This window comes from Eublepharis macularius, chromosome 14 (genome assembly GCF_028583425.1).
Source record: "Eublepharis macularius isolate TG4126 chromosome 14, MPM_Emac_v1.0, whole genome shotgun sequence".
Taxonomy (NCBI): domain Eukaryota; kingdom Metazoa; phylum Chordata; class Lepidosauria; order Squamata; family Eublepharidae; genus Eublepharis; species Eublepharis macularius.
In genome coordinates this window covers 58,094,586-58,121,437 of record NC_072803.1, presented here as the reverse complement: position 1 = coordinate 58,121,437, position 26,852 = coordinate 58,094,586, and the positions used below count along the sequence as shown (strand labels likewise).

At 46.9% G+C, this 26,852-nt stretch overlaps 2 protein-coding genes across 8 annotated transcripts in view; one reads left to right on the top strand and one right to left on the bottom strand.

Annotated features, from left to right (window-relative positions):
• DYNC2I2 (dynein 2 intermediate chain 2) overlaps positions 1–23,466 on the top strand; it is a 45,559-nt gene extending 22,093 nt beyond the window's left edge. The window contains exons 1-9 of one of the 2 annotated variants that reach the window (XM_054997504.1): positions 5,462–5,589; positions 13,441–13,701; positions 15,823–15,932; positions 16,625–16,782; positions 18,541–18,650; positions 19,826–19,993; positions 21,163–21,392; positions 21,857–22,014; positions 23,059–23,466. In XM_054997504.1, the coding sequence (XP_054853479.1) occupies positions 5,512–5,589; positions 13,441–13,701; positions 15,823–15,932; positions 16,625–16,782; positions 18,541–18,650; positions 19,826–19,993; positions 21,163–21,392; positions 21,857–22,014; positions 23,059–23,297 (1,512 nt within the window). In that variant the 5' untranslated portion in view covers positions 5,462–5,511 and the 3' untranslated portion in view covers positions 23,298–23,466. Of the gene's footprint in view, positions 1–5,461; positions 5,590–13,440; positions 13,702–15,822; positions 15,933–16,624; positions 16,783–18,540; positions 18,651–19,825; positions 19,994–21,162; positions 21,393–21,856; positions 22,015–23,058 lie in introns of those variants that run through there. The other variant, XM_054997505.1, reaches the window with a different exon arrangement.
• Positions 23,467–23,477: 11 nt separating this feature from the next.
• The window catches only part of SPTAN1 (spectrin alpha, non-erythrocytic 1), an 81,319-nt gene continuing 77,944 nt past the window's right edge, over positions 23,478–26,852 (bottom strand). For all 6 annotated transcript variants that reach the window (XM_054997502.1, XM_054997497.1, XM_054997499.1 and 3 more), the window contains 4 exons: positions 26,659–26,712; positions 25,339–25,485; positions 24,704–24,851; positions 23,478–23,807 (listed from right to left, as the gene is read on the bottom strand). In XM_054997502.1, coding sequence (XP_054853477.1) covers positions 23,682–23,807; positions 24,704–24,851; positions 25,339–25,485; positions 26,659–26,712 — 475 coding nt within the window. In that variant the 3' untranslated portion in view covers positions 23,478–23,681. The remainder of the gene's footprint in view (positions 23,808–24,703; positions 24,852–25,338; positions 25,486–26,658; positions 26,713–26,852) is intronic.

The following is a 26,852-nucleotide window of genomic DNA, read 5'->3' as shown; positions in this document are numbered from 1 at the left end:
GTGATTTATTTTCAAAACCCCATTGGACAGCTGATTTATTATTTGCTACATCAGGAAGCCTTGTAATTAATGCATATATCTTGTTGTTAGTACTACTGCTGGTGCTTTCTTACTACCAAATCTGGATGGGATCTTGTACTATTTGGAATATTATTTTGACAACCTCATTGCCAATCTGGGCAAACTTCAATGGTGGCCCCTTACATGAGTTCCTTCTCTATAGCTGATTCTCTGCTGATTTACTAGGAAGTAAGCATATCCCACGGAGTTTAACCGGACTAGAGTGTTTAAGATACCAGCCACAGTGTTTTTATTGTACAAGAGGAAAACTTAACTGAAAGAGTTTTGGATACTAATTCCTCTAACATTTTTTCAGTGATCTTTTGCTCTTATTTTTATAATTATTATAGTGAAAAACAGATTTGCTGCTATGACAAAATTCAGAATGTAAGCTTATCGGGGCGAGGAATCTGTCCTTTCCCCCTCTTATTACTCTGAAAATTAAGGTCTAGATGGAATCTCCATGTTCAGAGGAAGCAACCAGTTCCGGGAAGCAAGAGCAGAGGGGAGGCTTTGACTTCTCAGCTCTGCTCATAGGCCATCTGCTTGGCCACTGTTTTAAAAGGATTGCTGGATGAAATGGATTCTGGCCTCATCCAGCAGGGCTTTTCTTACGTTAAAGCGAGGTGTGTTGTTGGTGCCATAGAAATAATGATAATCTACCCTCCACAACATTTATGCCACAATAGCTCCTGCACCGAGGACATAACTCCTCATTATCCATGAAGTCAAGCCGAAAGTCATGGAATCGGGTTGTATGTGGCTGTTCACACCTCTCATGTTTGATCCCCGTGGCCCTATGGGGTTTTTTTTGTCATATTTGGGCAGCTCCATTCCAGCTGGTTCTCAGGTTGAGAATTGGAGGGTTGGAGGAGGCACGGACAATGACAACCTGCCTGCCTTCAACAAGGCAGCTTTAAAAAAATTTCTATTCCCAACATACCTGAATGGAAATGGGAGTGTAATTGACCAGCCTCCTCTACTTAGCTAGGAGGTAAAATTGATGAAGGTCGGTCAAATTCAGTTGTACAAGAATGAAAAGGAAACTTCCCTCTTCATGGTCGAATCCATATTCACCCATTACCCGCATGTTTATTGGATATCTTCCGTTTGCCTCCAATCCGCGATTTTTTCCTCTTCGTTCACATTCCTGCTTCCAGTCTGTCTTTCTCGCGCGTCCCTCCAGTCACATGGCCGCTTGAAAACCGCTTTTTTGGGCGGGACCTTTTTTCCCCGCCCTTTTTTATTATTTTTTTGAGTGCACTTTTCCGTTATTTCGATCTTGCCTTATAAAGAAACATCATTGAAGATAATGATGCCTCTCTTTCCCCCACTGACAGCACTGATGGCTCTCTCCCATTTCTTTTTTGGAAATTTGGAAGCATGTGGGAAGCTTTCGTGGGCATTTCCTATGCAGGACAGTTCAGTACCTGAATTTTACTGAAGTTTCACTTCCTTGGAGTGTCATTATTTCGATATTTCGTAATTTCGATATTACAGTAATATAAAATTTAAAAAAAAACAGTTAAAAAGGATGTTTCGCGAGTCCGTTCTGAGGATGGATTCACCCCAAAATGATTTTTCAAACTACCAGATTTGATCCAGAAACAGCATAATCAATAAATCCAATGCTATGAAGTCAAAAACAGTCTTTTGCAGACTACGGAGCACTTGCAAGTTGAATCAGCCAATAGGAACTCTCGGAACAGCCGGGGAGAACCAGGAAGGGGGGTGGTTTTTTAAAAAAATGCGTAAATTGCACATTGGCCCATTCACGGCCACCGTGAAACTCCCGTTGAAAACCTGTGACCACATATTCGGGAGAAATGTGAATGAAATGCGTCTGTTTAATGAGGTAATGTGACCGGCGCTCGGGATTGCGTGGGGAATGCGGGGAACATGCGATTTAAAATGAGTAATGTGGATTTGACCCATGCTTTCACACCAGCCTTCATTGATCCTGCACTGAACTTAATGTTAAAAAAAGAGAGGCAAGAGAGAATGGGAGAGGAGATGGAAAGGAGGAGGAAGGGAGTGGAGAGTAGCCAATCACATTGAAGTGGGCTGGCAGAGGACAGGAGAAAGAAGAAGAGGGTGGAACGCCCAAAAATGGAATAAAGAATGTGCACAGGAAAACAGAAGACCGCAAAGTGGATTTTAAAAAAGAGTACTTCTATAAGCACTTCCAGGACAGCTGCGGAAAAGCTGCATAGTGGCAGGAATCATTACTAATGGAGGCAAATCTGGTGCAGATGGTCAGGCAAAAAAACACTGCAGTATGGGAACTAAACCAGCAAAATTGACCAGTGCAGAAGGGGTTAATGTGTGTGTGTTTTAAGGTGTCACAGGCTTCTCTGCTGATTTTCATTACTGCCACCCATTGTAACACTTTATCCTTCCTCTGCCGCATGTTCGCCTTTCTCATTGCCTTTCAATGGGGGTCTTGTTCACAGAGGAGATTTCTCAGCTGTCACACAGAGGATCTTTCTCCTTTTGGTTCTGGGCTCGGAGGTTCATCCATCCTCTCAAACATTCCATAAATGAAAATAAAGGCACACTTGTACCACATCTGTTCTCCCATCAACAAGTATTTCTACCCACTCCCAGTATTACACCTGTTGTGTGTTGCTGTTCTCCACTTGCTGTATGTTGCTTTTGCAATTGTGTGCCCTGCACGGGGTTCTGAAGCAAAGCATGTTAGAAAACTAACCAGAAGCCCAAACTTTTCTTAAAACATAGGAATACTGAACAGAACATATATTCTCACAATGGATAGGGTTGAATTTATTAAAGAAAAGCTGCTACAGAAACATTAATCAATATTCATTTTCTTTCTTTCTATAAAAAAGTTCTATGCTGCCTTTCCACCTGAATAGAATCCCCAAGGCAGTGAGCATCAGACATCTGAACATTTCAATGGTAAAAAGGAAATAAATCATATATTAAACAAATCAATAAAAACATATAAACATACATAACATCAAAAACCAGGGAGATCAATAACAGTTATTGGGGGTATGCCAAAGAAACAAAAAAGTCTTCACTCCCTGGCAAAAGACAACAATACAGACAATACCTCTTTGCAGGGAGTTCCAAAGTTTTGGTGCCATGACCTGACTAGCCTCAGATAATAGAGGCACTTGAAGCAGAGCCTCTGAAGACGACCAAAATAGATGGGTAGGATTTTAAAGGACAATACCAGCGCCCTTAATAGGAGCTAAGTATCAATGGAACGAGCTGTATGGCACCTACAATCCACTCAACATTCTGGCTGCAATATTCTGTACCAGCGGTACTTTCTGGACAGTCTTCAAAGTAGGGTTGCCAGGCCCCTCAATCTCCCAGTGGGGGCCTGGGGCCTGGCTCTTTTTGGCACGGATTGGGCCCGTTTTGGGCTGCTGCGGAGTGCAGGAGCCTTCCCGCGCTCCGCAGCGGCCCTGATCTGGCCCCAAACGGGCCCGATCCTGGTGGCTGCTGTGCGCAGGAGCACACAGCACTGCAGGGGAGCATGCATGGAAGGTGCGCCCCCTGCTGGCCAGGTAAGTGGGGGTGGGGGGTCCAGGATCCCCTGCCCCCGCCAGGGGTCTGGCATCCCTACTTCAAAGGCAGCCCATGTAGAGCACATTGCAGTAATCTAATCCAGATGTTACCAAGGCATACACCACAGCGGCAAGATCTTTCCTGCCCAGGAAGGGCTACGGCTAGCTCAAAAGATAAAGCTGGTGAGTGGTACTCCTGGCCATGGCTGACACCTGTTTGTCCAGTAGGAAGTCTGGGCCAAGAGCACCCCCAAGCTATGAGTTTAACCTCATCCAGAAGAGGAGATATGATCTCCAGACCGATCTAACTGATCTCCAGACTAATAATAACTGCTCTTATGTACCTCTCTTCTAGAAGGATTAATGCCTCACTCAGAGTAGTGAACAAAGTCAGTGTTATCATTATCCCCACAATACAGTTGGGGAACTGGGGCTGAGAGGAGTGGCATACCCAAGGCTGCCTGCTGAGCTCATGGCAGGAGTGGGATTTGAACCTTGACAGCAGCTCCCTACAGAGATCAGCTCCCTTGGAGAAAATGGACGTTTCAGAGGGTGGGCTATGTGGCATCCCATTGTTGCTGCGTTCCCTCCCCTCCCCAAGGTCTCAGCACCTCCCCAAACGTCCAAAAATTTCTGAAGCCAGAGTTTGCAACAATATTCTAAACCCATTGACTTCAGTTGGTTTAGGATCATGTAATTTTGTTTAGGATGATACTGCTAAAGACTTGGATTGGGGTCTAAACTTGAAAGAACTGTGGTGGAGCAAGGTGAGAGGCCCCTGGAAGCAGGGTCTCCTAAGTTGTGACACCTCTACTGCCAATAGCAATATATATTCTATGCTCCAAGTTTATCTAGTTGTTAGGGCTGCCTGCTAATTCCTGGAGACTATGAAGGCGGAGCCTAAAGAGGGGTTTGGGGAGGGGAATGATCTCAGCGGGGTATAATGCCCTAGAGTCCCCCCTCCAAAGTAGCTGTTCTCTCCAGGGAAACTGAACTCTACTAGTTGTACCAGCTTTTTAGTTAGGAGTGTTTGTGCTTTGCTTCCCCTGCTGATTTTTATGTTTTGTCTATTTATCTGCTGACTTGATGACTATAGGCTTTTATTTGGTAGTTTATTTTGGTTGTATTGGTGATTTGTGGGGTAAGCCACGAAGGCACTTCCTGAGAGGGTGGGTTAAAATTTTAAATAAATAAAGAGCAGGACATATGTGAATCACTCAGAAGGGGGGGGGGGAAGCCTCTCAAACGTAGGCAAAATAAAATTTATGGCCAAAAAATGGGGACTGTGATGCCCATGGCAAACAGAAACGGTTGGAGTGTGTGTTTCTTTCTGGTCCCACAGCAAAACATACTGCCTTTTTGTAGTCCACAGCGCAATCCTAAACAGAGTTACGCCTGTCTAAGCCCATTGATTTCAATGGGCGTAGACTTGTATAACTGTGTTTAGGACCGCACCGGGAATGTGGCTTCTCAGAAGGACTCCTGCTCTGGCCGTTCTCCTCGACGCCATAAGCAAGTCCACAACGGGCGCCATTTTTATTCCTGGCAGCCTCCCACCCCCCTATCCTGGAGTTGAAAATACCGTCCCTTCGATTAAGTTTCTGTCAGTCTACGGCGAGTCAAATTCAGCATCCTACCCAAAAGCGAAAATCCGCCCTACGGAGAGCGACGGGCGGGCAGACGGCGGAAGAGAGAATTCTCGCCCGTAACAAAGTTGGCGTCCAAGGGCAAAACGCGCAGTATTTCGTGCCCCTTATGCAAGATGGCGTCTTCCGCGCCGTTTCCCCTCCCTCGTCGCTTTACGGTGACGCAATTCCGAATCGCCACAGAACTCTGACTTTAATGGTCATTTGGTTGCTATGGTTACCGGGCCTTCGCTGCGAAGAGCCGGCCTCTGGAGCGGTTTATCGGGATGTTCGGGGACTCGGAAGCCAGCGGGGTTGATGTGGAGTCGGTGTGGAGGAAGGGCTGGGGGGCCCGCTGCGAGGAGGTGAGGGCGCTTTTCTGGAAGGGAGAAAAAAGGCAGACGGGCCAGTCCGCACTGCATCTGTTGATCTTGATAGCTCGTAATGGTACCTCCATGTACAGGGACAGTCTACCGCTGAATGGCAGTTGCTGGGGACGGGCGAGAGACATTGGGAAAGGGCTTTTGCCTTTCGCTACTTGCCTAGCTTGTGGGTTACCAGAGGCATCTGGTTGACTTAGGGCTGCCATCCTTCAGGTAGTGGCGGGAGATCTCCCGAAATTACAACTGTTCTCCAGGCCAGAGAGATCAGTTCACCTGGAGAAAATGGCTACTTTGGGGGAGTGGACTGTATGGAATTATGCCATGCCAAGGTCCTTTCCCTCCCCAAACCCCACTTTCTCCAGGTTTCACCCCCCAGATCTCCAGGAATTTCCCAACTTGGAGCTGGCAACCCTAGGCTGACGCCTCTTGCAAACAGGATGCTTGGCTTAGACGGATGGTTGGTCTGATCCTGCAAAGCAATTCTAATGTTCATTTATTTATATCATTTATAACTTGTTTTTTTCTATCAGATTGACGGCCAAAGCAATGAACAGTGAAAGATTAGATAAATTCAAGGTCAATCTGTAGCTCATAATCATAACTGTGAATGGAACTTGCATGTGCAGAGGCAGTTTGCCTCTGAATACAAGTTTCTGCTAGTGCAGAAGTGTGACAATAGGGGAATGTTGCATGCATGCTGCTTTCTGGAAGCATCTGGTTGGGTGGTGATGGACTCCATGAGACGTTTGTCTGATCTTAGGAACATTTGAATAAGTATTAGTTCTGCCTGTTTCCCATGACACAACTTAAACCCTGATGCTCCCAAAGTAATGTAAATTGATCATGCCTTTGAAAGCATGTGGTGTGCAAATGAAAGTGCAGATAATTATCGGGGGAGGGGAGCGAAGAATCCAGGTCTTTGTTTTAATGATGCTGTTAATATATTCAATAATCCTGATATTTAAGGGCTGCTTTTAAACTATGAAAAAACGAACACAAACTCTAGGTCCTTATTCACAACCGCAAACTGGTCTATTGTCCCATGTTAAGGTGACTTTCATTACCAAGGAACCACAGCCCAGCGCTCATTCTGGCAGTATGTAGGATTGGGACTGAGGCTGTCCAGAGTGAAGGATTGGTTTGACTTCCATTAGTTGTTTGGACTCCCCCCTCTCCCACATGGCAGGGTATCTAATAAATGTGAAGAGCAGAACTGGGGACTGGATGCATTGGGGGGGGGGGTTTAAACTGAGACATAGAAGTATTTTTTTACAGAGGGCATTTCTTGAGTATTCGTTCTTAGGGGAATATCCGGTGCATTTATTGTATTCCATTATGTATTCTTCAATTTATGTGATTGCTAGAGTTAAATCCAAGGAATACAAACTACAGGGAGCAGAGGAGTTAGCCGTGTTAGTCTGTGGTAGCAAAATCAAAAAGAGTCCAGTAGCACCTTTAAGACTAACCAATTTTATTGTAGCATAAGCTTTCGAGAATCAAGTTCTCTTCGTCAGATGCCTGATACAGAGACTGGTGTCTCTGTATCAGGCATCTGACGAAGAGAACTTGATTCTCGAAAGCTTATGCTACAATAAAATTGGTTAGTCTTAAAGGTGCTACTGGACTCTTTTTGAAACTACAGGGAGGTTACTGGGAAAGCAGTTTTGGTTAAAATAATTTTAACCAGGGTTTTTTTTCAGCTGGAACGCGGTGAAACGGAGTTCCGGCACCTCTTGTAAATGGTCACATGGCCGGTGGCTCTGCCCCCTGATCTCCAGACAGAGGGGAGTTTAGTTTGCCCTACTCACCACCCCTCTGTCTGGAGATCAGGGGGCGGGGCTACCGGCCATGTGACCATTTTCACTGAGGGCGATTTAAACTTTAAAAGACACACCCTTGTTCTGGCTGACCCAAAGTGACGTTATTGTGTGGTCCCAGAAGCGTGCACGCACTTTGCGTGTGTGCATGTGGTACCAGGGGCACCACCTCCTGCCAGGAGTTGCCCCCTGTGCTGGCAACCCACTGAGTTCCACCACCACTTTTCCTAGAAAAAAAGCCCTGACTTTAACCAAATTATACTTATATAATTTGTTCAGGCTTCTACGTTATGTGCTAGGACAATGATCGTTCTTTGACCACTGGGCTGAAAACAGTGAACATTTTTGTCTTTCACAGAACTGTTAACTGGGAAAGGAACAGTTCTGTGAACCTAGGAAGCCTGCATATTCCTGTATATATCAAGGCCCTAATCAGCAGCTAGCTGTTTTGAATAGCCGCACTGAGAAACAAGTGAGGGATGATGAATCACCATTTAAACCTCTACTTTTTAAAAGTTCTGCCAGCAAGTTCTGTTGCCGTGTGGGCTATTTTTCCCCATACCTTTTTGGCCCCTAAACCAGAAAGTGAAGAATTCACTGAAGATAGGGGCTATACTGTTGGAGCTGTGGAAGAGCGACTTACAGGAATCTGGTGCTTAGTAGCTGGGACGGTGGAGGTAACAACATTGATTGATTCTTTCAATGTGCTAAGCATTTAATATTATCCCAGTAATATTCCTTTCCTTACAACAATCCAATAAGGTGGGATTTGTTTTATTATAAGTGAAAATAATGACTTCTAAGTAATGTTAAATATGGGAGGCTGAGAGGCAAGTGGCTTGTTTAAGATTGCTTCTTGGCAGAGCTGAAATTTAACGGGAATCCCACTGCATGGTTTTACTTACCCATCTGCATCACTGTATATACTGAAAAGTGTAGATTAAATGGCTTTTGTGGAAGTAAAAATGATGTTAAAGTACAAAATAGAGGGAATTATTGTTGTAGTGGTTCTTTGCTTTAAAAGATACCCCTTCCACCGAACTCAAAACAGCACGATTGCTTATAAAATCCATCCTGGCACGTTTTGTTCTGTGTCTAAGAAGGGTGGTCTTGCAGTACATGCTTTCGACCACAAGGTGCAGACATAGGCCTAGTTATCTCCCCCTTTGCTGTGTAGTAGGATGCTGTTTTTGAGCTTTCCTTTGTTAGGGGCTCAGGAGTTTTGGATTAGGATCAGAATCCAATCCGGGCAGCCCGCGTGGTTCAACAAGTGAACCAAACCAGGGCTTTCTAACAGGGCTTATATTTGGTGCAGAATTCGCTTGTATGGCCATTGTCAGTTTGCTTCTGTTCTAATTTCAGGGCACTGAAAGCTGCAGAAATTCCAGCATAGATGTGATTGTGAGCGAACTCAGTCAGTACTAAAGCCTTTGATTTGGAAGGGTGAAAAGGCAACATGGCCCATGTATCTACAATTTGATCTTTGTCAACATTTGCTTTACATTAGAGATTTACTCTCTTTCCCTGTGATTTGGGTCCGTCTTCTGCAGGGCTTTTTTCCAGTGGGAACGCGGTGGAACGGAGTTCCGGAACCTCTTGAAAATGGTCACATGGCTGGTGGCCCCGCCTCCTGATCTCCAGACAGAGGGGAGTTTGGATTGCCCTCCATGGAGGGCAATCTAAACTCCCCTCTGTCTGGAGATCAGGGGGTGAGGCCACCAGCCATTTGACCATTTTCTCCAAGGGCAACCCACTGAGTTCCACCACCTCTTTCCCCAGAAAAGAAGCCCTGGTCTTCTGTACAGGAAGTTAGTAGGGCATTAGGCACTAGCTGATAACTTAAGGGCCAGTGCCAGGTTAGTCCCTTGGTGCAGGGTATCTCTGTATTTAATTGCAGGGTTGCTCCTGGCAAACATTTACCTCTACTCTGTGATGTGGCATTCTCCCCCCTTCTTCATTAAAACTTATGAAACATCCTGGGTTAGTGTCTTCTTTTATCTTGGGTGGATTTTGAAAACGGGGAAAAATATATCACCTTGTCCTCTTGAACAAGTATAAGGAGCCAGTGTAAGAAGAACATCCTTTTGAATAAAAATGATGCTTCGCTTATCTCAGCAAAGCTTTCTCAAGGTGCCATCCAGCAAATAGTCGAGATCGATAGCTGCCTGTTCAGGCACCTTCTCTGTGGTAACCCCGCCTTGTAGAACAAGCTGCCTCGATTGGTCGGGAAGGATCCTGTCATTCTGCAGAATGTACAAATCAGAAATGTTCAGGAAGGGCAAAGGATTAGAACAGTAGGATAATAGAACATCTCAGGATGTTGCTTTTGAAGGGATTGCGTTGTAGTCTATGGCAAAGTTTATTTATTTATAGTCTATCTCAGTGAGCCTCAAGGCAGGTTACACAGTGTAAGTCAATACAGTCAAGAGGGTGGAACACCCAATAAAAATGCAATAGGGTTTGGATTGCAAAAATCTAAAACCAAGCAGAAATCTGAACAGAGCTGAAACAAAGCGTAAGCATTTAAACTTGACATATTCAATTATGCAGAAACTGCGAAGTAGGAGCCTACTTGGTGGTGGTGGAGAATGCCATCAAGTCATAGCTGACTTATGGCAACACCTGAGGAGCCTACTTACAGCAGTACTTTTAGTATAGTCCACATTTCCTATCCCTTTACCAAAGTGTCTTGCTGAACCATTTCATTACAGTAGAGTATGAGGCACTTGGCTGTACTGGACTTGATATTAACCAACAAGAAAGAGTTAGTTGATGGGGCAGAGGTGGTAGGAATCTTAGGGAGAACTGATCACATCCTCCTAGAATTTCTTTTGTCAAGGGAGTTTGTAGCCAAACTCGCAGGATAGATTTTAGTAGGGCAAACTTTAACAAACTTGAGATATGATGAGAGCTATTCCATGGACAAGAATGCTAGAAGGGAAAGGAGTGAGTGACGGGTAGGTAAAGGTAAAGGTGTGCAAGCACCGAGTCATTACTGACCCATAGGGGGATGTCACATCATGACATTTTCTTGGCAGACTTTTTACGGGATGGTTTGCCGTTGCCTTCCCCAGTCATCTACACTTTACCCCCAGGAAACTGGTTACTCATTTTACCGACCTCGGAAGGATGGAAGACTGAGTCAACCTTGAGCCGGCTATCTGAACCTGGCTTCTGCAAGGATCGAACTCAGGTCGTGAGCAGAGCTTCGATTGCAGTACTGCAGCTTACCGCTCTGCGCCACGGGGCTCCTAGGAGTGAAGGGTAGGCTCTCTTAAAAGAAGAACTCTTCTTGCAGGCTCAAGCTATTACCATTCCAGCAGGACAGAAATGGAGGGTCTAAGAAGGCAATGTGGATGAACAGAGAGCTCTATGATGAGTCAAGGAGGAAAAAGCAGATGTCCGAGAAAGGAAGGGAAGGAAATGCATCCAAAGAAGAGTAGCTAGGAGTAGCTGGGCATTGTAGGGCAGCTGTCAGAGAGGCCAAAGCTCAGAATGAGCTGAGATTGTCCAGGGGGGCTCGCGACACCACAACAAAAAGATGTTCTTCAGATATGTGAGGAACAAATGGAAGGTGAAGGGGGCGATATCCCAATCGCTGGGTGAAAATGGAGAAATTCTGACAGAGGACAGAGAGAAGGCAGAAAGGCTCAATGCCAGTTTGGTGTAGTGGTTAAAAGCGCGGGACTCTTATCTGGCGAGCCGGGTTTGATTCCCCACTCCTCCACGAAGCCAGCTGGGTCACCTTGGGGGTCAATCACAGCTCTCTCAGAGCTCTCTCAGCCCCACCCACACCACAGGGTGTTTTGTTGTGGGGATAATAATGACATACCTTGTAAATCGCTCTGAGTGGGTGTTAAGTCAGCCTGAAGGGTGGTATATAAATCAAATGTTATATTATTATTATTATTATTCAAATTACACGCAACACAATAATAAATAAAGATCACATGTTATCATTGATTGGCCTTGTTGAGCTGAATACAAGTTTCCGCCAGAGACCTAAGTATCAGCCAGGTATTGGTGCAATAGGTACGCGGTTCCAAGTAATGCCGTCTTTTGCAGTTCTGTAGGTGTTATGTCAGAAAGCTGCAGTTTTTCCATATAAGTTGCAATTTTTTTTGAAATAGTTCCCAGCGTCCCAATGACAATGGGGACTGCTGTTGCATTCTTTTTCCATAGTTGGGTGGTTTCTGTTGCTAGATCTCTATATTTAATCATTTTTTCTTGTTCTTTTTCTTCGACTCTGGCGTCTCCCGGAATTGCAATTATTATCCAAACTTTTCGATTTTCCACAACTGTTATGTCTGGTGTATTGTATTCAAGGTGTCAATCAGTTTGTATTCTAAAATCCCACAAGATCTTGACTTGATCATTTTCTATCTTTTCCACCTGATGTTCCCGTGAATTCTTTGATACTGGCAGATTATACTTTTTCTCAATGACCAATGAATCAGCTTTGCGACCCTGCCATGTCTAACTTTGTAGTCCGTATGATGATGATGATGATGATGATGATGATGATGATGATGATGATGATGCCTCAGTTTTCTCCCTGAAGGAGAGAACAGGCCCACCTAGAGATGGCAGTAAGCAAGGCATGACTTTGGGGCTGCTGGTTGATATAGGAAGAGAAGTTGTGGAGAAGCACCTTGCTGCACTGGATGTGTACAAATCCCCTGGATTTAAAATTATAAATAAATATGTATGTTTTCTGTAAGAAAAATTGCAAGTATGCCCAGTACTTGAGAACTAGTTGCATACTCTTGCACCTTTGTTACCATTGCACATCTCTCTTTAAATTTTTGCCATCTGAGAGAGAGAAGAAAAAGTTGAAAGCAGAAAACAAATTCCGTAGTAAACAAAGTAAAGTTTATTATTTGAACAGACTAATAGAGTCACGGTAAGCAGGACTACCAGTGTGTTTGGATACTAAGCTAAACTTTATAGTATTGAAAACATTGAACTCAGTCTTTAATAATTAACAATTAAGGAAACACATTATAACATACTATTAGTTGCCAAAAATATTTACATTTACAGCCAAAAAATCCTGAAAATTTTGTATATGTCTATAATATGAATTTTTCAATATTTCCTGAAATTTCCAATTGGAAATTTCCTTTGGAAAAATTGAGAATGTCCTCTTAGTTTTTCATGGTGTACCTTTGGTAAGAGTGACATAAGGGTTTACTCACTCAGAAAATATTTAATAGAAGGTTTTTTTCAGTGCTTCCCTCAAACTTGCCAATTTTTCCACTGAAAACATTTCCTGGAAAAATGGGGAAAGTTTTCAGACATTTTCATGCTATACATTTTGAACATGAAAACCCTTGCTTTGGGGAACATTTGACTCATTCTAAACCAGAAAATATTGCTTAGGATTTTTTCCCCAGTGCTCCTCTAAATTTTCTAATTTTTCAATTGGAAAAATGGGGAAACTGTCCTTGGAAGAAATATACATCCCTGCTGAATTTTTCCTGGTTTTTGTGCCCTTCACATCTTTAGCCAGAAGTCTTTTGATCATCTGAAAGTGTTATGCAAATGCCAAGAATTATGAGTGTTGTTGAATGCAGGGCTTTTTTTCTGGGAGAAGAGGTGGTGGAACTCAGTGGTGGAACTCAGGACCATACAATGACGTCACTTTGGGTCAGCTGGAACAAGGGGGGAGTTTTTTAAAGTTTAAATCGCCCTCGGTGAAAATGGTCACATGGCCGGTGGCTCCGCCCCCTGATCTCCAGACAGAGGGGAGTTAAGATTGCCACATGGTGCGGAGGGCAATCTAAACTCCCCTCTGTCTGGAATCAGGGGTGGGGCCACCGGCCATGTGACCATTTTCAAGAGGTGCCAGAACTCCATTCCACCACGTTCCAGCTGAAAAAAAGCCCTGGTTGAATGGATACTAAGGAAGCCATGAGGGACATGGGAAAAGAGGGGAGGTCTGAGTTAGAGAGAAAGTTACCCAGGGTTGACTCTTTCCAGTCTGACTGTGCAGTTCTAACGCTCACTTTCATAGAGGAGCACCCAGACAGGGGTGATCTCCACGGGAGAAGCCCAGACCCAGTCCTGCTGCTTCCAAGATGCTGGCGTGCAGACAGATGCGAGTGGAGAGAGACTCCAGGCCGTGGGGCTCCAGACACCAGCAGCTGTGGATTATGCTGGCCTGCTCTCCTTCCTGCAGAATGTGGAAGAGGTTGTCATCAGGGAGCTCAACAAGAACTGGAAAAGCCATGCCTTTGACGGCTTCGAAGTGAATTGGATGGAGCAGAACGAAACGGTAAAGTGCTGCCAATGCAGGGGGGTGATGCCGCTGAGATGTGAGGTTGCTCTCCCCTCTCTCTGCCATCTTGAAGCAAGCTGCTTCTGTTCTCCTGGGGTCTCCCTCCGCAAGTGAATGCAGGACACGGAGAGGCTAAATCCCCATCTTGGCGCCCCAAGCAGGATAGACTCTCTTGCCTCTCCTGACTGGTCTTGTGTGGGAAAACAGGAGAGGCAGAGGGCAACGGGGTTGATGTAGGAGCTGCTGTGGGTCTCTTTGTTCTGGCTCCCTTTCGTTTACCTCTGTATGAGGACCAATGGGAGCTGGAAGAGAGCGTCAAACTAGGATGTGCAAGATCTGGCTCTGTAGCCGCACTCTGCTGTGAAGCTTTCTAAAGGACCTTAAGCCACTAGCCCACTCTTTCAGCTTTGCCTGCCTCATAAGATTGTTGTGAGGATAAAATAGAGAAGGGAGAACTGTTTGCACAGCCTTGAGCTCCTCGGGGAAAGGCAGTGCAAAAGTGAGACTGCTAATTTGATTGGGGAAGTGGTGCTAAGGGCGGCCAATGTTCCCTTCCCCTGCAGTGGCACAGTCAGGACCTAAATTGCTGCAGCACTGGGCACGGAACAGGGCATGAGCACCCGGTGGAATCCCCCTGGCACTGATGTTGAGGCTCTCGTCAGAATGGGGCCTCCAGTTGCTCCTCTGAAAAAAGGGGGGGGGAGGGATCTAATCAAGGATTCACCACATCACATCTGTTTTGGCCTTGTCAACTTTCAAACTGCACATGCAGGCATCATATTCTTCCTAGTGCAATTAGTACATTGTTTATTTATTTATTTGATTTATACCCCACCCTCCCCACAAATGGGCTCAGGGCAGCTAACAACATTCATAAAACACATTAAAAAATCACAAAACCATAAAAATCAGTAATAATCTTTAAGAAGTCATTAAAATAGTCCAGGCGCAGGCTATTTAAACAAATATTTGGGCGTCCATATATGGGCATAACATGTCCGAGGGCAGCCCCAGAAAAAGTGGCGGTCTTAGATGGAAGATGCACTTGCTGGCACTCAGCCAAAGGCCCGGCGGAACATCTCCGTTTTACAGGCCCTGCAGAACTGTAACAGGTCCCGCAGGGCCCGGATCTCCAGTGGCAGAGCGTTCCACCAGGCTGGGGCCAGGGCAGAAAAAGCCCTGGCCCTGGTTGAGGCCAGACGGATGTCCTTTGGGCCGGGGACCACCAGGAGTTGCTTGTCTGCAGAGCGCAACACCCTGCAGGGGACGTAACGGAAGAGGCGGTCCCGCAGGTATGCAGGTCCCAGTCCGTGAAGGGCTTTAAACACCAAGGTTAACACCTTGAACTGGATCTGGAACTCCACTGGGAGCCAGTGCAGCTGGCACAGCACAGGATGAATGTGCGCTCAGATTGGCATACCAGTAAGGACACATGCCGCTGCATTCTGGACCAGCTGTAACTTCTGGGTCAGGCCCAAGGGCATCCCAGCGTAGAGTGAGTTGCCGTAGTCTAGCCTGGAGGTGACCGTCATTATAAGTTCTTGAAAAATGGATGGAATGAGTTAGACAGATGATTGTCTGGTTCTATGTAAGGCAGAGTGTACTTATGAGAGAAGCCAGTGCCTCTTCCCTCGTCTTGCCCAGCCGGCACTGCTTATTCTCTTCCTCTGCAGTTCTGCCTGGCTGCAGGCTGGGATCGGCCTTATTGAGGACTACTGTCCCAACAGCTGGTCATGCTCCTACTGTGAGGGTTGTGGTGGCTTCCTCTCCACTACCCCAGAGACTCTGTTCTCTAGGGAATGGTTTGGTGTAATGAGTGCCATGCTCGTCAGGAGCAAGAAGCAGAGGCGGTCATCGTTTGTCCAAGTCTGAAACATTGGGTTTCAAAGTCGTGCTCTTACAGACCCTCTTGCTTTTCTCTTTGTAATCAGCCCTACATGTTATTCTGCCTGTCGGCTGCCATCCTAAAGGGGTTACGTCTGTGTAACATTTGGATCTGTGAATGGGCAGAGCAGGGTGGGTTGCCCGCTCTTTCTGATGATCTTGTGGATGTATTCGGGGACGTGATTTGTTCATTCCTCGGTCTGTATAGCAGCAACTTAGTTTTGCTCTTCGTAGGTGTCTTGCCTGCACAGTCTAGCATATCCGGAGGCTCAAGAACAGAAGCTCCAAGTCACCAGCGTTTCCTGGAATGCCACTGGGTCAGTCATTGCATGTTCGTATGGCAGGTGAGTTGACCCTGATGAATAGGGGCTGTGGCTCCTGCTGGGTACAGGCAGAAGGTCCCAGGTCCAGTTCCCGGCTCCTCTGTCTGAAGGATGCCAGGTAGCAGGGCTGCTGAAGACTCTTCCTGTTGCCGTGGGGAGCGTCTGCCAGTCAAAGTAGACTATGTTGAGCTAGGTGGACCAAGGACCTGACTCAACGTACAGCAGCTTCATGGGCTGCCTTCAGTCTCAAAACTTCCCAGAGGGCTCCTTCTCTTTATTCTCAGGCCGTCTGCTCCTAACAGAAATTTTGCAAGGTTCCTTGGTTAATTTCAAATTCATTTAATAACCTTGTGCTTAATAACCTTGTGCTTTACCAACAACTTGATATAGGTGCCCATTTGAGGTATTGTAGGAGCGGCAAGGGCTTCAGATTTCTGTTGTATGGTTAGAAAGAGAGGCCAGCTTTGGTATTTTGTTTGTGGTCACTATTACTGCAATGCAATCTCCCCTCCCCCCCCCATAGACGTAATCTAAAAAATGGAACTGATAAGCCTTTAACTGACTTAAATGTCATATTTGAGAGTAAGTCCTGTTGAAAACTATGGGGCTCATTTCAAAGAGGAAGGGGGCAGGATTGGGGAATAAATCATTGTCCAAGCCAGTTGGATGTACAGCTGGGGGCAACCCCTATCTGACCACCCCCCTCCTTCCAGAATGGAAGACGGTGATTGGAGCACTGAGAAATCGTACGTCTGCACCTGGAATCTCGATCGCAGGGGGCTGAACCCAAATCGGCCTGATCTTGTGGTGGAAATCCCCAGTTCTGTGATGTGCCTGGCTTTCCATCCACTGCAGCCTTCACTGGTAGCCGGTAGCTGATCCTCCTTTTTATTCTAATCTTCATGCATCTCCATCTTGTTGCCTGTAACTAGAGTCACTGTTTTTCTGTGTGCAGAGAAGTTAGCCGTGTTAGTCTGTGGTAGCAAAATCAAAAAGAGTCCAGTAGCACCTTTAAGACTAACCAATTTTATTTTAGCATAAGCTTTCAAGAATCAAGTTCTCTTCTTCAGATGCCTGATACAGAGACTGGTCAAACTGGTTTGACCAGTCTCTGTATCAGGCATCTGAAGAAGAGAACTTGATTCTCGAAAGCTTATGCTAAAATAAAATTGGTTAGTCTTAAAGGTGCTACTGGACTCTTTTTGTTTTTCTGTGGTGCACCCCTTCTTTACTACTTCAGCAGAAACCAGCCTCTTGCGGGCACTTGAGTGGGTGCACTATGATGGTAGCGAGGGAGAGGTTTATTTATTTATTTATTTTATATAATTGATAGTCCATCTTTCTCACTGAGACTCAAGGTGGATCACACAGTGTGAGATTAGTACAGTCAGTATCAAGGACATTTCCATAAACGATGCCATTGGGCAAATAGATACAAGTTCACAAAGCCAGAGCGTTAGCAGGAATCTAATACAATGTAGTGGTGAGGTCTATAGTGGTGAAGTCTAGGGAGGAGGAGGAGCAGGAGGACTCGGCTCATGGAGAAGGATGGCTGGTGTGTAAGAGGTCCCAGCAACAAACCCACACATTCATGCTTTTGTTTCCAGCCCTGAGGGATAGCAACTTGTCCTTTTATATTAAAAAACAAAGCCGAACAACTGTGTGACATCCTAGTTAAAGACCATGCAACTGAAATGCATCTCTTTCCCCTTGGTTCTTTGAGTTTAGAGTAGGGAATTGGAGACGCGTGTTGGACCAAAATATATCAGGTTTCAAACCTCCACTCAGCTGTGGTGGGCCACCTTAGGCAAGGCACTTTCACCTTATTTTCTTGCACGTAATGGCAGAGGGATGTTTCAGAGTTCTAAGAGCAACAAGGTAATCAATAATCATAACGTAATAACAGTCAATTTATATACCACCCTTCAGGACAACTTAATGTTCACTCAGAGTATGTTATCATTATCCCCACAACCAGGGGTCATTCCGTAGAAAAAGAGCTGCAGGAACTCATTAGCATAAATAATTAGCATATGTCACGCCCCTTGTTCGGGCCGAAATGGCCAGGATTCGGCTGCTGCCAGATGGGGGAGTGTTCCCCCACCTGGCAGTGGCCCGATCAGGGCCGTTTTGGTCCCAATCCAGGCCAAAACGGGCCCAAAATGGCTCAAAATTGCCATTTTGGGTACGTTTGGGCCTGGATCAGGCCCCAAACAGCCCAGATTGGGCCAGTGCTGGGCAGGGAAGGGGTCCCCTGCCAGACACCAACCAAATCCTGGTGGTTTTGGCCTTGACTCCGGCTGAAATGGGCCCCAAAAGGCCAAAAATGGCCATTTGAGGCCTGTTTGAGCCTGGATCAGGGCCAAAACAGCCCGGACCTGGTCAGTGCCAGGCAGGGGAGGGTTCCCCCGCCCGGCACCGACACGATCCTGGCCGTTCCAGCCCCGATCCCTTCGGAAATGGGCCCCAAATGGCCAAAAATCAAACCCAGTTCTTTATTAAGAGTCCCGGCATTCTTAACCACTACACCAAACTGGCAAATAGTCTGTGTAGAGTATGAAATTACATGTTAACATTTTACACATTGAGGCTTTCGCATTGTTTTATGATGGTCTCTTGTCCATTTCAGGAGGTCTTTTCACTGGGGAGGTCCTGGTATGGGACACCAGCAGGATAGAAGACCCGTTGGTCTGGAGGACGGGCATGACAGATGACACTCACACTGATCCAGTTTATCAGGTGAGGGAGGGAGGGTTTTCCAAAGGCCATTGCCATAATCTCCTCTGGTTCTTGAGCACACAGACGTTCATGGGATTGGAATCCCTTTGTCAGAAGAGGGTGAGTGTTTCAGGGATAGCCTCTTACAGCTGAGCGCACCCAATCCTTTTGACTAATAGATAGCAAATTAAGAGGCTAGTGAGGCAGAGCTTTAATGCTGCCTCTGGGTACACTGCACGCTTTCCCCCTTAAATCGTGGCCCATGGGCCTACAAAATGGCACAACTTCTCACTTAACTCTGTGTATCAATAATTCTGACCTTTCAGTCACGTTTGTATCCTTTCTTAAATGAAACCGGGCAAGGCAGGATTGTTCTAAAGCTTAGTGGCTATTGGGCTTGGTTATACAAGCTAACTATCTTTTTGCCAGAGCAGTGGGGTCTGTGATTGCACAAGGTGCCAAACTCAACCTCCTGCAAATTTTTTGCTTTTTATTCCCCAAAAAAGTGTCTAGTCCTCACAGCTGCGAACAGGGCTTTTTTCAGCTGGAACGCGGTAGAACGGAGTTCCGGAACCTCTTGAAAATGGTCACATGGCTGGTGCCCCCGCCCCCTGATCTCTAAACTCCCCTCTGTCTGGAGATCAGGGGGCGGGGCCACCAGCCATGTGACCATTTTCTCCAAGGGCAACCCACTGATTTCCACCACCTCTTTTCCCAGAAAAAAAGCCCTGGCTGCAAATATCTGACTAATGTTCCCCAGGAATGGATACTCCCTGCCAAAGGCTGAGAGGGATTCAACTTGGGAAGGCCCCACCTCAGGAAGTGGGTGGGCAGGGGGCTACTGAGCACTTTAATAATATTTGATTTATATACTGCCTTCAGGACGACTTAACACCCACTCAGAGCGGTGTACAAAGTATGCCATTATTATCCCCGCAACAAAACACCCTGTGAGGTGGGTGGGGCTGAGAGAGCTCCAGGGAGCCGTGACTAGCCCAAGGTTTGGCTTCAAGCGGAGGAGTGGGGAATCAAACCCGGCTCTCCAGATTAGAGTCCCGCGCTCCTAACCACTACACCAAACTGGCTCTCTTCCTTCAGAGGCATGCCTTCTCTCCAGGGTCTTGTCTTGTCTTGCTTGCTTAATGCCCCAGTGGATTCAGCAAGGTGCTGGCTTTGACCCCTCACTTTTGTGTCAGGTTGGCTGGATACAGGGCTCCAAGCACGGCCACCCCTTCCACGTTTTGAGTGTGTCCACAGATGGGAAAATCTTGGTGTGGCAGGAGGAGAGAGACGGCCTGCTTAAGATCACGGATGGCTTTTCCTTGGTGTGTCAGCAAATCCCCAGGAGCACTAAACTGAAGAAGGTGAGAGAGCTGCAGGGTTTGCAATGCGGAGGCCTGGCCAAATTGGCACCCAGTCTGAAAGGCCTTCGGGTTTCTGCCTTTGGGAGAAGAGCAGCAGCATTTGTGACCACGAGAGAGAATCTAAACTACCCTGCCTTCCCTCTCACTTCCTGTCCTCCTCAGGTCAACAGCTCATACATGATGGCAAAACTACTCGGTTCTGCTCCCTTTCCACCCAAGCTAGCTAAGCCCAAGGGACAGGCAGGTTAGTTCATTCAGACTGTGCTACCACAGTAACCCACGATGGAGAGAACTCAGGAAAAAAACTCATCATTGCAAGGCAGGAATGACCGGTACTTAGAGGAGTTACCTGCTCCAGTTACCTTCCTCCCCAGATGGGGAATGCCCACTTGACAGTCTGGGCTGGATCCAGTGGAGGATTTCAGTAAATGGAAAGGGGGGCCAGTTTTTGTCAATTCTCTCCTCATGCCTGGGCGCACATGTAGCCAGGCTGGGCTGCGGCCTGAAGGCTCTGGGGGGGTCGGGCCGGGGGAGGCGATGACGCTCCAGCTCACCTTGTCCATTGCAGCGCAGCCTGGCGTGCCTGCTTGGCCAGGCCGAGCTGGGCCCGGAGTTGTGGTGTAGGGAGGGAGGGGGTGAGCAAGGGGCGAATGCTCTGGCCAGCTGCCGTGCTGCCCTGGAACAGCCAGGCATGGATGCTCGGCCAGGCAGCGGGGAAGGGGAAGCGCTCACGCCCCCCCGGGCATCACCAGCACTGGGAATGCGGCCCTGGTTCAAGGGGGCAGGCGAGGGGCCCTGAAACCCCCAACACACACACCCAGCAGAGGGAAAGGGGGGTGCCCGGCGAGAGCCCACTGCCAGCCCTCCCCTGCCAACCGTATGTTCTCCCTTCAATTAAATGGGCTTTTACACAGAGAGCCAAGCAGCAAGACCAGGACACCTACACTTCCCATCAAAACATGTCCAACTCGTGTCAGGCATCACTTGTAGCTTTGGCTCTCAGTGGAAATTTCCATTGGATTGAGATTACACCTTGGAAGTATAGTGATAGGCTTAGGCTTTCCACTGGAGCAATAAGCGGCCCTCGTGGTTTCTTAGCAAAGATTGTGAAAAGGTGCTGGTTTTGCTTTGGCCTGTGAACCTCATGACGTCTTCCCTTCTGCTCCCAGCATTCACGGGGAGACATGGTGGTGGGCGTGACATCCCTCTCCTTCTCCCACTTCGAGCCTAGCGTCTTTGTCACTGGCACGGAAGGTGGCTTTTTGCTGAAGTGCTCCACTGCAGTTGAGACCATTGCTCTGCAGAGAGGCTGCTCTTTTGCACTTAAGGCTCCAGCACAATTTGTCTTCTCCCCACATGGAGGACCAGTCTATTCTGTGAGCTGCTCACCTTTCCACAGGCAAGTAATGTGCACTGCTAGACTTCAACCTGAACAGCAGTTTGTAGGTCAATGGAGGATTAGGTGAAAAGCCAACCAAGAACTGTAGCAAGCTGGCAAGTGCCTGAACGGTTTTAGCAAGGGGATCCGTGAATTTGTAACTTTACTTGCTATGGAGATCAGCAGCTACTTTATAAAAGTACATGGCGTTACCAGTGTCTCTGAAAGCTGTAAGGGAGAAATGATCTAACTTTCTTCTCTTAAGTGCTGCGGCCCACATTTAAGTAAGTTCAAGCTGTGTATCAGCAAAAGGCTCTAAAAGGTTTTAGTTCAGAGATGTGCTTTAGTGATTTTAGACAACAAACAGGAATCATTTGCCTTATTTAGACAAGGCTGCAGTCACTTAAAAGTATACCTCTGCAAAGAAGTCACCCTGGACGGCTGAAAGTTTCTCATCTCCTTACTCAACATTTGTTTACTTCCAGGAATCTTTTTTTGAGTGGAGGAACTGATGGCCACATCCATTTGCATTCCATGTTACAAGCTCAACCACTTATTTCTCTTCAGTTATCAAAGAAATATATTTTCAGTGTGAGGTGGTCTCCAGTACGGCCTTTGGTTTTTGCCGCTGCTTCTGGTGATGGTAGGTGTGCGCTAGCTTTTAAAAGGGATTAGTGCTAGGAGAAAACTTAAATTGGAAGTTGTATCATTAGATAGCATTAAAATTAGACTGACAAAAAGAATGGTCGTCGTCTCTCAAGCCAGTTTGAGAGCCAGTTCGGTGTAGTGGTTAAGAGCGCGGGACTCTAATCTGGAGAGCCGGGTTTGATTCCCCACTCCTCCAGTTGAAGCCAGCTGGGTGACCTTGGGTCAGTCACAGCTCTCTCAGAGCTCTCTCAGCCCCACCCACCTCACAGGGTGATTGTTGTGGGGATAATAACATACTTTGTAAACTGCTCTGAGTGGGTGTTGAATCATCCTGAAGGGCGGTATATAAATCTGTTGTTGTTGTTGTTATAAGCAGAGATTTAAAAAGGTCAGTCTAAGAAATTCTGTGCTCTAACTTGGAGCAGCAACTAAAACGGATAGCAATGAAGTGGTGCTAGTTTTAAAATTAGATGGTGTGGAGGGTGAAGAATCTTGTTATGATTTAAAAAACCCTTGAAATTAACTGCTGCCTGATGGCTTTATGTGAGGCACCAGATGCAAAGCAGAGGATTTATTCTATACTGGCAGAAAGCATACGGATTAATTTTCAGACTTGTATGTGGCTGCCCAATTTGCCTCAAATTGAATTTGAATTTTGTTTTAGGCAGTGAATAACTGGCAAACTAAAGGAGTGTTGAGGCTCCTGAAAGGCCTGTGGCCACACTGCAGGCAAGGGGCCATGGGTCTGGCTAGTAAATGCTCACGTGTGACTGCTGACATTGAGATTTAGCACATGGCAAATTGCGCCTGGATTGCATCCTGTGGCAACAGCTGTGCATTGATCAGAACCAAAGACTCTTTTAAACTCTTCACATAAAATTTGACTTCAGTTTTTGTCTCTCTGCCTGCTGAGGCTCACAGGATTTTGTGCCAGGATTTATTAAGAATGCATATTACTACAACGGTGCCTTAGCAAAATAGTTGCTGTTTTTAATGCGATTACACATAGTACAACATGTTAATGTTCTTTGTTTTGAAGGGGAAGTGCAGCTGTTTGACTTTGGGAAAAGCTCTCAGAAGCCATCCGTTTCTATCCAGCAAACGCCTGACCAGACCCCCGTATACTGTTTAGAGTTCAACAGCAGACAGACCCAGCTTCTCGCTGCTGGAGATGGCCGCGGCACGGTGAAAATATGGCAGTTAAGTTCAGATTTCACAGCAGTAGGACCACGCGAAATGAATCACCTGGACCAGTTGGCAAACGAGATCACAGATTAACAAGGACACTAATAAAAGACCCTTAAATATCTATATAAGGTGCTGCATATTGTTCAGGCTACTTATATTGCTTGATGGAGACATGACCACCAGCTGAGTGGGGGCTGGGAGAAGAATGCATTTTCCTCAGTCGAGAGGAGCAAACTTTTTAGGGCATCATTAACCAGCCATAACCAAGTCTCACTTGGACCAGTAACTTTTATTGAAGCATACACAGCAACGGGTTTGGCTCTTTGTACTAAGAGGAGTTTAAGCTATGCAGGTTAAGGTTACACCAGAGAGTCACATGGATTATCTTAGAGCACAACGGTGGACACATGCAGAGAGCGAAGAGGCAGCGGAGGCGAGTGCATTTGGGGAATCCCGTAGTGCTGGTGCTGGATATCAATTCACAAAGAGCGAGCGTGTAAATTCAATGTAGTCGTAGGCAGAGGGAAGCTCCCTGCCTTTGCTGTCCATGTAGGGCTTCATGTGAGAGATGCAGTAGTCTGCCTGTTCCCGGGTCAGGTTCTGAAAGAGAGAATCAGTGAAAGGGGGGGGGGGGAAGCATTTGTGTAAAAAGTGGGGGGGGGGGGTAGCAGCTCAGGTCTCGCTACGCATGACCCTGTCAGTAACCGGCTCCTGCTGCATTTTCATCAAGCACAGGCCCTCCTGCTGCAATCAAGGAAGCCGGGCCTGGCATCAAAGAAGCAACGCTAGGGAAACAAAACCTGGTGGGCCACAGCCCGCTTTCCCATCTACACAAAACGTAAGACCCAGCATGGTTTGAAAGAGTCAGAAGGCCCACCCAATGCTGGTCCACAACCTGCATGCACTTCGTTCAGTAGCCGCTTGTATGATTTTAAAACAGCCATAGCCAACCTTTCCACAGCACAGTCTACAATTAAGGTCAACACTGACTTACACATGCACCGGAATAACTAGAGCCAAATAATGAGCAGCAGCAGGGCCCACCAGTCTGCTCATCACGAAAAGCTGGTTGAGTTATTTGGGATAGAGAGAGCTGTGCCATGGTCTCCCTGGAGCAGGAGAAAGCCCAAGGGCAATCCCCCCCCCTCCCCGCCACCCCCCCCCCCTGCAATATGCCCTTACTTGGTAGAGTTCCTCCTTGGTCACATAGGGCTTGCCCTCTGAGCTGAGGGCACGGAAAGCACTTTCAATCCCCCCTCCCCACCACCCCCCTGCAATATGCCCTTACTTGGTAGAGTTCCTCCTTGGTCACGTAGGGCTTGCCCTCTGAGCTGAGGGCACGGAAAGCACTTTCAATCCCCCCCTCCCCACCCCACCCCTGCAATATGCCCTTACTTGGTAGAGTTCCTCCTTGGTCACGTAGGGCTTGCCCTCTGAGCTGAGGGCACGGAAAGCACTTTCAATCCCCCCTCCCCCCCCCTGCAATATGCCCTTACTTGGTAGAGTTCCTCCTTGGTCACGTAGGGCTTGCCCTCTGAGCTGAGGGCACGGAAAGCACTTTCAATCTCTTCGCTGGACTTCACATTCTCGGTCTCCCTGCTGATCATGAAGGCCATGTATTCTTGCAGAGAGACGTGGCCATCCCTGTAGAGAGGAACACACGCTGGGAAACAAGAGTTTTTTCCGCCCCTCTGCATGCTCAGTTAAACCAAGGAAGGAAGAAATACCTAACAAAATTTCTGTTTGAAAGGGCGGGGCTTTTAGGCTGGAAAACAAGTTTGATGGTGACCAGGAATCTAGCCAAGTCAGTCTCAGGTCTGAAGACCATAATAAAAAGTCAGAGGTGAACAGTTTATACTTGGCTTCAAGGACCACTTTGGAAGCAGGAAAAGAAGTGTAATCAGGACAGACTCTATATGATATACATCTAATTTAAAGTTATATTAATAAGGGGAGAGCTTGATTCAAAATATAAAGACTGAAAGAATTCCTTCAACACCTGCCTGATCTGTAACCATTTCTGCAAGTGGGGAGGCTAAATGTTTTTCAAAGTAAAGGGGGTTTTCAGAGTGGAAGCGATCCCCTGGCTCTGGGTAGTGCCCGATTTAGAACATGCCTGATGGCTGTGTACCTGTTGGGGTCAACGGTGTCAAGGATAGCCTCAAATTCTGGATCCGGCTCTCCTTCCTCCACCATAGGCAAGTCGTAGCCTAGAGAGCGCAGGCAAGATTTAAACTCCTGGTGATTCAGCCGACCAGATTTATCCTTGTCAAAGTGTCTGAAAGAAAAGACGAAAAGCTATTAAAGTAACTAGTTAACCACCCACAGTCCTTTTCAGGCAGTTTACAAAGGACCCCCCCAATGACACTTCCATCTGCAAAGGAATGCTGGGATTAATAATTTATATCGATATCCAATAACTGGACATCAGGAATCTGATAGCCCAAGCCCCTTCCCAAAATCTGTGGTGAAGGGGCTATTTGGAAATCCTTCTTCCCCAAGTGTCTCCTCTGAGGAGACTACAAGCTCTGAAGAGCTAGAGCAAGCTAATCCCCTGCGCACGACCCCCCCCCCTCCAGTTTAACTGCCTCTCAAATGCTGCACCCAGACCGAGGGCAATGAGCATGCTCAGTATACTCATCAGGCTCCTATTTCCTGGCTGGGAGCAGCGTTGTGCTTATTCTGCATATCCGGGGAGTCTCCCACTCATGCGGTATTTCCAGTCTTGTCTGTCGGGGCCCTTTCACTGCCTTTGTGATTACAAATGGAGGCCGGGGGGGGGGGATCCCTGTGGGAGGGGAAGATTTTGAAGTCTCCCTGTATAAAGCTTCTATGGCTTGAGCAGGCCAGTTTCCTTATCTTTCTGCACTTCCCCCTTTGACTGGACATCCTGTGCCTTCCAGAGCACACACAGGCCTCATCGCCCCGTTCTCAGTGCTCAGACAGCCCGCCCGCCCCGTTACTTTACAATCACTTTTCCTGCATACCGAGGGGGTTCCCACCAGTATGTAAAAACCCCAGCTTGCTTGTGGGCAGTCTGGTTGTGCTGCTTTTCCTGCTGGGCATGAGACACCCACTTGACCATTACTATATTTAAGCATTAATGGTAAACTTCATTCAAAGTATGGCCTTGGAGCTTCTCAGTTATCCTCGTGCCTTTTCCTCCAATCAACACAATACTGGGAGGCAGCTTTACATCCTAGAGAGCAACACAGCCTGTTTGCTTTTCCCTTGTACTGTCGGAAGTACGAGGGCTAGCAGTTTACTGTTTAAAAAAAAAAATGACAAAACATTCAGAAAAGGGCCCTGGAATATCCTTCCTGACTCCACCCGAAGAGCCTAGCCTCCGCTGCAGAGCTCAACCAGAGCGAAGGTTGGTGGACAGAAGGGATTTGGAGTCCCTTCACCGTTTTGTGCTGTAGGCTGACCAAATATCAAACTCTGCACTTACTTAAACATCATACTGAATTCCTTCAGGGCTTCTTCAGTGACTCCAGTGGTGTTCCTAGAAGGAAGAAGTACCAGTTTAGTGAGAGTGGCTTGTAAATAAACCCAATTCACACAGCAGAGTGAAAGCCTCTTCCCCATGGTTGTTCCTTGCACTGTTGGAGTAGTGGGTGTATGTCGGAACCATGAACCGTGCAA